This window comes from Gossypium hirsutum, chromosome A04 (genome assembly GCF_007990345.1).
Source record: "Gossypium hirsutum isolate 1008001.06 chromosome A04, Gossypium_hirsutum_v2.1, whole genome shotgun sequence".
Taxonomy (NCBI): Eukaryota; Viridiplantae; Streptophyta; class Magnoliopsida; order Malvales; family Malvaceae; genus Gossypium; species Gossypium hirsutum.
Genome location: NC_053427.1, coordinates 7116506 through 7128796, shown reverse-complemented (window position 1 = coordinate 7128796; position 12291 = coordinate 7116506). Strand labels below are relative to the sequence as shown.

The following is a 12291-nucleotide window of genomic DNA, read 5'->3' as shown; positions in this document are numbered from 1 at the left end:
TTTCTTTTAAGAATTTAAATACACAATCAAAAATAAATTATACTCTTAGCGGCGCTTGATAAAAACGCCACTAAACCCTAAATCATAATCCCTAAACCCATAATTCATCATAAACCTTCAAATACTAGTTAACTCCTAAACCTTAAACCCTAAACCATATATCCTAAACTATAGTTAACTCATAAACCTTAAACCCTAAACCATAAACTATAATGATAATTAATTCGATATTTTAAATTCAATATTATCTCTTTTACGATTATATAAGAAAATATTTAATATATTGTATAACCATAAATTTTAATAATTATTGTTTTACGGGTTATAGATTAGTGTTTATGATTTTTTTGGGTTTAGGGGTTATATGACTTTTAGCGGCGTTTTACCAAAAGCGCCGCTAATGCTCTGGTTTTTAGCAGCGTTTTACCAAAAGCGCCGCTAATGCTCTGGTTGTCAGCGGCGTTTTACCAAAAGCGCCGCTAATGCTCTGGTTGTCAGCGGCGTTTTTCCAAAACCGCCGCTAATGCTCTGGTTTTTAGCGGCGTTTTGAAAAAAGTGCCGCTAATGCTCTATTTTTTGCGGCGTTTTTACTAAAACGCCACTATTGCTCTGTTTTTAGTGGTGTTTTTGGTAAAACGCCGCTATTGCTATGTGTTTTACAATTTTTGCGACATTTTTTGATAAAACGCCGCTAAAGCCCTATTTTCCTGTAGTGTCAGTCGCATTTTTGAAGGAAAAAACATCATCACTTAAGCTTCTCAAATTGTGGCAGTATGAAATGTGTAACTCCTGAATATCCATTAGGAGCATAATTAACTCGATTCTGAAAATTCTCACTTCTACAAGTGATACAACTTTATCTTCTTTATAATTTACTATAGAACGCCAATCAGTTGAGCCCACCTATAATCAATACTTGATGAGATTTTTTGGTTATAAGGTTTTGGATAAAAATAAATTCCCTAAATCAAACCTAAATCTGATACCATCTTAAGAATTAGAGAAAGATTCTAAGTAATGTTGAGGAAATAATCACTCAATTTCATTCATAATTCTAAAATATGTTGATGTTTATATAAACAAATTATTATGATAAATAATGAAATAATATCAATTGAATCTCTAAAAATTGTTGTTATCCTTAATTATCAACAAGATAATGGAATGTTTTGCAATGACAAATTCCAAGAAGGGATCTCAACCTTTTTTATCAAGTTTTCATCTCTCTTTAAGAAAGAGAATACATGAGAAATGTTCATTATGCTTTGGCAGTTGGAAGCCTCTTGTATGTTGTGATACATACACGTCCAGATATCTGTTTCATAGTAGGGTTGGTGAGTTTATGTTAGGTGAATCCCGACCCAAGACATTGGCAAGTAATAAAGTATGTACTCAAGTATTTACGAATAACGATGAATTATATGCTTGTATATTTTGGAGATCTCACTCTTATTTGTTATATCGATTTTGACTTCCAAATGTGTTCAGGATTTTAGGAAATCCACATCGAGCTATAACTTTGCCCTAGGCAATAGGTTCATAGTGTGAAGAAATGTCAAACAGGGTTACACTATAGAATCCATTATGGAGGCCAAATATGTGACTGCTTTTGAGGCAACAAAAGAAGCAATGCGACTTTGAAAATTTCATATGGGTCTTGAAGTTGTTCATGGTACGAAAAAAGCTATCACACTATATTGTGATAATAGTGCGACAATAGTTAACACCAAGGAAACTAGAAACCACAAAAAGACAAAATATATTGATAGAAAGTATCATGTCATAAGTGAGGTAGTAGTAGGTAGAATAGTGGATGTAGTCAAAGTCATATCAGATGACAACCTTATGGATCTATTGACCAAGACTTTGATGGCTAGGATATAGAAAGTATGGGAATGTGAAATATGACTTATCTACTTCACTAGGTCAAGTGGAAGACTGTTGAATTTAGTGTCTTTATTTTAATATTTTTGTCTATGTATATTTATATTTTTTGAACAAATAGATTTAATAAAATATTCATTAATTACATTAATATCCTTTGTATGTTATCCTTAATGATTTTTGCACACAAAGCAAATATTAACTCAATGATTATCTAACATTTAACTAATACTAAATGGTATTACGTGGTTGGAGCATAATATGGAAAAATAACTTAAATTAGTAGATAATCTAAACAAGTCCTTAGTCTACTAAAAAAAGGGCAAACTGATTGAAAAACTAATATGTTATCTATCCAATCCAATTGAGGAAATGTTTTATCTTGGGTATTGGAGAGACTGAGTCTCAGAAAATAGAGACATAGATGTGACTCACTTGTGGATTTATTCATTTGTGACGTTTATAGTATGACATACCTTAATCCTGAGTAGATGATAGACTATATATGTGTGATTCATATACTTTAATGTAAATGAAAGTCTGAGTTTAAATAGATAAGGAACTAAAAGTTAGTACATTATGTATATGACTATTATAGTATGTAGCATCATTCCTCAACAATGAAATTCATAACTCAATTAAAAGGTAAATGATATTTTCTTATCAACATTACATGATAAATGGAAAGTAAACATGATTATGGATAAACATGATTATGGATCACTTGCCTTTATGATAAACGATTAAATTACTATTTGATAGTAATTGACTTTTCAAGAAAGAAGATGAAATAGTTACCATGAGAAAGATGAGATCATATTGAAAAAACGAATTTACCCCAAAGAAATTAAAGATATCCTACAAATATAATACACTTCACAAATTTTATAAAATTATAATTTTATAATTTTTGTATTAAATATTTTAATTTACTACTTAATGATAACATTTCATATTCTTAAAATTTTATCTTTTGAATGTGCAGCGTCTATTACTCCAATTGTGATAAATTAAAATAATCTCCCCTTAACAATTCCAAAACATGATCAACATTATTTTTTCTCTCTTTTTATCATTCAATTATTAATTTTTTTTAATTTAGTCACTCAATTAATAGAGATTATTATTTTTATCTATTTCTGTTAAGTGCCTTAAACCTCTAACGGAAGAGTGATATGACAGTTAAAAAATCAATATAACAATAAATTTATTTCACAATTTTTACATATTATATTGATTTAATTATAATTTTTTATCTATTTAATTTTTTCTAGCTAAGAAATTCTGGGTTCCTTTGGTTTTTTTCATTTGTGCTTAAAAGATCGAATTTTTTTTCCTTACCTAGATATGAAGAAGTCAATTTCTATTCACTTCTTTCCCAAGCTTGTTACCATTTTAGCTTCCTTGTTGCTTCTCTTTCACCCTGTCTTAGCTATTGACTATGTTCTAACCAAGAAGATTCTCGGTGAAAAATCTGAGCTATCCAATAACGATAAGTGGAAATGGACTTTGGATATTAGATCCAAGTTCCTCAACGGAACTGAAAAATCCATCATCTCCCTAGTTGCCATGCAAGATCCGACAATAGCCATAGGTCCTTGCACGACGGCCTGTGTTTTTCGCACCAACTTCACCTACAGTTTCCGAGTAGTATCCACTCGGAAGTTTGTCCGGTTGTATTTCTCCACTAATTTGTACGACAGTCAAAACACAACCAATACTCTTTGTACACCTTGTGATGAAACTTGATTCTTATGGTGCAGTGAGGAGCAATAGAGATGGAAAGCTAGGGATGAGTGGTGATGAGTGTCGGTAAATCTTATGTTGCAAATAAAAAAATTTGTTTTGGACTCTAATTATATAGAAATCCCTAGTTTAAATTTAAAAAATAAAAGCCAAATTGAAAATATATATATATATAAACAAGAAAGGTTAAATTTATCACTATGTCATAATTTTTAAAAATTTGTGTTCGTAGAATTAGTTATCATAAAATATTTAAACATCTATTATTAGTAAAAGTTTTCCATAAATAAATCTTGATTAAATCTTTATATTCTATATTTACCTAAAACTTTTTTTTTTTATAAATCACTTGTGCCCTTGTTCATTTTACAGTATGGGTATAGGCTATTCGAGTTGGGAGTGATATTCAGGTAAAGTTCTTTCAATAATATTTAAGTTGGGAGTGATATTCGAGTTGGGTATGGGTATGGGACTCTAGTGATATTCAGGTAAAGTTCTTCCAATAATATTTAAGTTGGGAGTGATATTCGAGTTAGGTATGGGTATGGGACTCTAAAATTCGCATTTGACTCAAATGCCTCTACTTTTTTCAACTACTTATATTTAAGTTTTAAATATAAAAATTGAGTTATTTTTATGGGTTTATTTTTTTGAAATATTTATTATTTAAATTATTAAAAAATAAAGCACTGTGAACTTTTGAATAAATAAATCAAAGTAAATGAAAAGATGATTCATTGAATTTCCATGAAACATCACCTAATTTGTAGACTAAAAGCAAGATAAAAGGAGGGGATTTTTGTTTTCAAAGTATAGGTTCACCTATTTTCCTTATAGGCACTCAATTATTTCCTAATCTAGATTATGAAAAGCAAACATTGTGTCATTTTCATTTTATTTTTATTTTTTGGTAATAAATTTTCATTTTATTTTTATATGTTATGTTGTTTAAGAAATTAAAATATTTATACAAATTTAGATAAGTTAGTAATTTTAGTTATATAAATTTTTAATACATTTAATTATGATAAATTTAGATAAAATTTAAGATTCATATTTTGAATCAAATTAAAAATATGTACCATAGAATTCAGTACTTGGACTCGAATCAATTCAGATTTTAGTCATCGCCAAATAATAATTTTTAAATTCATTAAGTTTTACAATTTCTAAAATCTGATACGCTAAATACATTATCATATGTGTAATGTCATGTTAGTCTATTATTTCTAAATATTACTCACTAAAAATCTAATTAATAGATTAGCGACTGTCATTTGCGTTAAGATTAAAATTTCAAAATTCGAAAAGTATAGGAACTTCGAATAATTAAATTAGAGAAAATTTACTAAATCTACAACTGTATGAATAGTATAAGACTAATAATTAATTCATTATTTGGATCAAGACTAAATTTTTAAATTTTTAAAAATATAAAAACTAAAATTAATCAAATAAAAATACAAAAGTTAAATTCATAATATTCGCAAAGTAGATAGAGTAATAACAAAATTCAACCCTCCTAAATACCTATAATTCTAAAAATATTATTCAGAAATGTAAAGCAAATTATGATATTTGTATATAAAATAGTTAAAGTCAGGGTTTTTACCCCAATATTATAAAAAAATTATACACGAAAATAGATTGTCAGCTAGATTAATTACGAAAATGGTATGTTTTTTTAGGTCGCGCCTACCTGACAGATGCAACCCATTTTTTTAATATTAAATTCTTTTTTTCCTTTAAAAATTATTATTATATTTTTATTTTAATATTTATATTAATATATGTGTAAAAATACGGATTTTATATGGATTTTATACGGATTTTATACAGGTAAAAAATACTTAAAACGGGTTGAGCCTGTCAGGTAGACGCAACTAGTCGCGGCTGACTGGTAGGCGCAACACCCCCTACCTACTGCTGCTGCTTTAGGCTACTGCTGCCTTTGCTTTTGCTGTCCCTGGATGCTGCCCATATTTTCTCCATGCATTAGCCATATCACTCATGGAAAAAAAAAACTTTATGGGGTCCTTAAATCTATATATATATATATTCAGTGATTCTACTAATACGTATTTCATCCGGATAAAGTATGCATTATTAAAATTAAATTAAAACATTAAATAAGAAATAAAATTATAAAACAATATGTTATTTAGAAAATAACTATTATTGTAATGAGATACATGTTTTATTAGGTATAAGTATTTAAATTTTTGTTTTTGTAATGTGATACATACGTAAATATCTATATATATATAATCATATTAGTGAATCTGCTAATACATACTTCATCTGGATAAAGTATGCATTATTAAAATAACTAGTTGAATCTGTCAGATAGGCGCAACATGTATGTATGTTCCCGTACATATACTTGGATTCTATACTAACCCAAAAAAAATAATATAATAATAATTTTTTAAACGAAAAAAATTAATATTAAAAAATAAGTTGCGCCTGTCAAGTAGGCACGACCTAAAAAAATATACTATTTTCGTAATTAATCTGACTGATAACTTATTTTCGTGTATAATTTTTTTTTTATAACATAGGAGTAAAAAACCCTTAAAGTCAATAGCTGCATTATTCTAAACATGAAATGTCTGAATTTATAAAATAAAAAAAGGTATCCAAATCAATCATGATCATCCCAAAGTTTGATTTGTTAATTTCTTATTTTATTGATAATTATTAACTTTAGTTACCAAATACAAGTAAAGTCAAAAAAGGGAATCCTCTTTTTGTCTTATTGGACAGATAACAACTACTCCCACTCCCCAAATGTGAAAAAACACAAACTACTTTTTCGTTTTCAAATTCCATATTTTTCATAAATTTAAAATTTTATATTCTCTTATTTATAATGAATCTAAAATTAACAAATAATCTTTAACAGGGTTAACAATTAAACTTGAATTTTAAAATCTGAAAAGTAAAAAAATTAAATTCTCGAAAATAAAAGCATATGAACTAAATTCTAAATTTACGAAGAGTACATGTACTAACAGCATATTTTTTAACTTATTTTATGTTATCCTCTCAATCCATGTTTTGTTTTCAAGCTCCTACTCAAAACTAATGGAGGGAAAAACAACCTTGGATGCTTGTTTATACATATATATATACACACTGTGGATACGAAAATAGTAATTAAAATATTTGTTTACATATATATACACACATACAGGTTGTTAGAAACATATTCCAGATACTGATATATTCTCCATACCATGAGAATCAAAGTGCAATCCTATACAAATTCGGATACAAGACCCGACCTGGTTGCATGACGACAGCCTTCTTTTTCTCACCGGGGAACTGATACAATAATAGCCATTTTGGTGCACCGACTGTGAATCGAAGTAATCGATGAATTCATGTATGATGATGCATTGCATTTATGTCATAAAAAAGCATCATCTCATGTTAGCAATATCTGCTGTTTCGAGAAGCATATGAATTACGATCACTGCAAACATTCAAATGAAATCATGATACGAGAAATAACCGGTCCATTTGAACTTGAACCACTGCATACCTGATTCGGAGAAGGAAAAGTTGGAGGAAATGATTAGATATTCTTTATAATTGCATATTTCGGATCGAATAAACGGCTGAAACAGCCTATGTATACAACTCGCAAACTGCTAGTATACAAATCGAGTTTGAACCGTTTGTATACACTTCCAAACCCGAAGACGACTTCAATGAGTGAAGCAATGGATGTTCATTGTTGAACAACCTCATTTTCAATGCTATTCAGACATGATACAACCTCGTCGATTAAGGGTCTCCGCTTCGGGTCTGGGTCTAAGCACTTACAGGCAATTTCAAGCATTTCGAACAGCTGTTTTTCGTTATCCTTGTCCCATATTGATGAGTCTATAATCTCCGACTCCCTTTTCTCGGATTTCATCTGAAACATCCAGGAGACCAAATCCCGACAGTTTTTCCCTTTGCGTACTTCGACAGCCCTTCTGCCGGTAAGAAGCTCCAAAAGAACAACACCGAAACTGTAAACATCACCTCTGCAGGTTGCAGTTAGGGTCTGGCTGTATTCCGGAGGAATATAACCCAATGTTCCAACTAAGTCTGTTGTGACATGGGTATCATACGGACGAAGTAGCCTTGAAAGGCCAAAATCTGCTAAATGAGCTTCAAACTTTTCATCCAAAAGAATGTTGCTGGATTTTACGTCCCGGTGAACTATGTTTGGTTCACAAATCTTATGCAAATAAGCCAACCCACAAGCAGCTCCTTGAGCGATCTTGAGCCTTACGTCCCATTTGAGAACCGACAACTCACCAACACTCTCATGCAGCCAATAATCCAAGCTTCCATTCTCCATATACGAGTAAATTAATAATCGGTCGTTACCATGCTTACAATAACCTTGTAGAGAAACAAGGTTCTTGTGCTGAGCTCTCGAAAGGGCCTCAACTTCAGCTTGGAACTCACGTTCCATCTGACCGCAATCACCAGAAAGCCTCTTGACGGCAGCTTTTGTGCCATCAGGAAGATAGGCTTTGTATACCAGTCCAAAGCCGCCGCAACCAATTATGTTTGCTTGGTTGAAATTGTTTGTAGAGTTTAACAAGTCCATCACCGTGAGCTCCTTGCAGTGCGAACTTTGGAAAAGAACCAATTTTGATGTACCAAAACCTTCAAATAACCCATGTGATTGGCTAAGTTCCTCATCAAAATCATCAATCCGATCACCGGCATCCCTCCTTAACATTCTAAGTATAACAATAGCAAGAAGCAAGGAAATTCCAACTCCTATACTGATTGTTATTCCAAGAATGCTGCTTCGACTGAACTTCCTGCTTGAACCGGATGGAATAGTTGGCTTTACCATACTGTTGAAAACATCGCAAGGAGAGACTATTTTCCCACAAAGTCCGGGATTCCCCTCAAAGCTTGAGTTGGGAAAGCTATAAAACTGTCCATCAGTTGGAATCATACCATGCAAGTGATTATAGGCAACACTAAATTTCGACAAAAATGTGAGCTTGGAAAATGATGAAGGAATTGATCCATGCAAGTTATTGTGCGATAAATCGAGAATTTCCAAGTTTTCCATATCAGAAATGGAACTAGGGATGACACCAGTGATGTTATTCCAGCTCAAATCTAAGACATGGAGTTGCTTCAATTGCCCAAATTCAGGCAATATCGTCCCACTTAATCTGTTATTGCTCAAGTATAATGATGGCGGAAAACTCGAAAGCCGGTTGTATGGAAGACCGCTAGCACTCTGATTCCGCTTCACGTAAAGCGGGATTCCAGCTGAAGATGAAGAAATCGATGAGCTGCAATTCGAAGAAGTGAGGCTCTTTAGCTCTGTTAAACTCTTTGGGATTTCTCCAGTGAGAGAGTTATTCGAGAAGTCCAAGTAAAACAACTTCTCCATCTGGCCGATCCAAGTTGGAATGCTTCCATTTAAGTGATTCCATGACAAATCCAACACTTCAAGCTTCTTGCATCCCAACAACCACTCCGGTATTTGGCCTTTCAGAGCACAATTTCCAAGTGCTAAAATCGTTAAGCTCTCAAATCCGCTTACATTTCTGGGAATTTCCTCTCCATATAAATTCTTTGTGAGGATAAGAGTGGAGAGATTTTTGCAGTGCTGAAGCACAGATAGAGCTCCAGGTAAATCGATAAAACTATTATTTGACAACGAGAGGAACACGAGTGATCCGAGATTGGCGTAACTCTCGGGGATTTGGCCACGGAATTCATTCTTCGCCAAACTCAAAACGTGCAGTCCTTTACAATCAGATAGTGAAACAGGCAGGGAACCAGAAAAATGATTAGTAGCGAGATCGAGTGAGTAAAGATTTGACATTCCGGTAAAATCAAGATCAAGAGGACCACTAAACGAATTGTTCCGAAGATCAAGTACACGAAGCTTCGAGCATTGCGCCAGGGACGATGGCAATGGACCGGAAAACAAATTCGAGTGTGCACACAACAACTCTAATTGTGTGAGGTTCTCGAAGATATCAGGCAGTCTACCCGAAAAACGGTTTCCAGATATAATCAAGGATTTAAGGCTAGAAAGCTTACTCAATTCCTTGCTTAATTGACCCGAGAAATTGTTTCCGGCGATCGAAAGACCCTGCAGTGACAACATCGAGTACAACGAGTCGGGAAAATCACCTGCAAGTGAATTATAGTCCAAATGCAACTGTTGTAGAGACATATTACAATTCTCTAGGCCTTCAAGACTCCCTACTAACTGGTTCATTGACAAATCAAGAACCTGAATCCGTTTCGAGTTACTGCAGATTCGAGATCCGAATTGGCCAGTAAATGAATTGTTGCTCAAGTTGAACACAACAATTTCCGGAAACCTTCCAAGCTCTAACAGGTCACCATCGAATGAATTGCTCGAAAGATTCAGCCATTGAATAGATTCCAAACCGGAAACAGAGCTCGAAACCGGCCCCGAAAGCATGTTATGGCTAAAATCAAGGTACTCCAACTGCTTCAAATTTGAGAGTTCTGAAGGCAAGGGATCTCGAAGATGATTGCACGAAAGGTCAAGCCGTTTAAGGTGATCTAAACTGGCTAAAGAGCTTGAGATTTTCCCTTTGAGACCCTTCCCATGAAGAATCAAACCAATGACTCTATTAGAAACTGAGACATTGATATTATTCCCACAAACAACACCATCCCATTGACAACAAATGGATTCATTAGACCATGATGTGATGATGGAACCAGCTGTGAGGTTCCCAACAAATTGTTTCAATGCCAACAAATCATTTGGATCACAGTGTTGGCTTGAAATCTCAAAGCTCAGTGTAGAACAGATAAAGCAAGCTAAGAATACCCAATTGAGGGAAGTCATTGGATTGAATCTCATAGTCAACATTTCTGAGGAAAAAAAGATAAAAGGAAAAGGGAAAATCCCCAAATTAGTAAAATGTAAGCAATCATGAAAGAGATATCCTTTTCATATGCAAAGAAGGAAAAAAACCAGATAATGAGTAACTTACATGCTCACATTCCAAAAATTTATTGAGATCAACAATCCCCACCTGTAAAAAGACCAAATCCCAAGATCATAAATGAAGAAATTCAGAACTTAATTTCACACATGAAAGTGTTCATTCATGCACATCCCAAAACAAACCCAACATCAAACACCTTGTAAACGAAGAAAAAACACACACGTCCAACCCCTTTTAGATGAAAATGAGAAAGACCCAGTTCTCAAAATCACCTTCCAAGTAAATCAGTAACGTATCTTTTTTAACTGGAAGAAAAATCAGATCCCAATACTCAAAAAATATATATATAACTGCGGTGAAGTAAATAGTTTCTTAAAAACCCAACATTTGAAGAACAAAAATTTAATAATCCAACAGTGGCCAACTTTGGCTTTATTTTTTCTACAAAATGGCCTAACTGATTTGACTTATTTTCAAAACCAGAAGTTTCTTAGTTTCTCACTCTTGGATTTTCAAAGCAGAAAAAAAAAGGTACAGAATCTTAATAGAGAAGACATTTCAAATTAAAGAAAGGAAAGGAAAGTTCTGCGCTTTGCTATTTGTGACACAAGGAGGGAGAGAATATGTATTTTATTGAACAAAAAACAAGAAGCTAAGAAGGTACAGTTTTGGAGAGTGATTTGAAATGTGTAGACACCAGAGCTGACTTTTGATAACCTAAAAATGAGGTTTTTCCTTTTATTTTCTCCTCTTTTTCTAATTGTCAGTACCTACATTTGTCTGTTTCATAAGTTTTGTTTTGGTTAAAATACAACATAAGTCCCTATACTCTTTATAAATTTAAAATTTAATTTCTATTCTTTTATTTTTAAAAATTTAATCTTTTACTTGAAATTTAATAACAATAATTATATAATACAATTTTTTACATTATATAAATTACGTAAAATAAATATTTTATACTAATATAAATATTTTTAAAAGCAATTATAATTAGATGGAAAAAAAATAAAATCAGATAAAATAAACGAAAACAATAAAAAAAATATACAAATCTGAAGAAAAAAAAAGTCATGAAAAAATAATGATGATGTTGGAACATGTCTTTTTGTGGACAGCCCAACGGTGTTACAATTTTTGAAGCACACGTGTCACTTCCCTATTTAGAATGCAACCATTGACGTTGATGTTTATTAAAATTAAATATATATTTTATAAAAATTAAAAAATTTATAATAAAATTTAATTGATCGTATTTATTTTCCAAATATTGTTTTCATTTATTTTTTTATATTTAATTTGTATAGTGTAATGTTAAGAGTTAGGAGAGTGTTAAGCACGTGAATGAGTAAGGGTGTGGTATTAAATAAGTCATGCTATCAAAAGAGTCAAAGAAGATAAAAACGTTGACCGGACATGGCCGGTGGAGAAAAGCCATCTGAGGTAGATTCCGTGATCTAAGTAATGGCTTCACAACTTGTAAATGAGTTGAATGGATCTATTAAATACCTTCTAAAGAATACCGGTATGATTTAAACTCTTTTTTCCAATTGGTATACTCATCGATTCCCGATCCGACTGATTAATTTAATCTAGTTTAAATTATTGGGATCTAATGTTTTTAATGTAGTGATATCGTCAAATTTATTTATAATCTTTTAAATAGATTAGTTTAAATAAAATTTATCAC

At 32.0% G+C, this 12291-nt stretch overlaps 1 protein-coding gene across 2 annotated transcripts; it reads right to left on the bottom strand.

The window, feature by feature from the left end:
• Positions 1-6610: 6610 nt before the first annotated feature.
• Positions 6611-11307, bottom strand: LOC107948674 (phytosulfokine receptor 2). Of its 2 annotated transcripts, XM_041110831.1 has the most exons (3): positions 10874-11307; positions 10647-10688; positions 6611-10524 (listed from the first exon to the last, which is right to left on the bottom strand). In XM_041110831.1, exon 3 carries the CDS (start codon positions 10520-10522, stop codon positions 7367-7369), a length of 3156 nt encoding a protein of 1051 aa, XP_040966765.1. In that variant the 5' UTR covers positions 10523-10524; positions 10647-10688; positions 10874-11307; the 3' UTR covers positions 6611-7366. The 2 variants fall into 2 exon arrangements, with proteins under 2 accessions (XP_040966765.1, XP_016738787.1); XM_016883298.2 differs by having other exon boundaries at positions 10647-11307.
• Between the last annotated feature and the right edge of the window lie 984 nt (positions 11308-12291).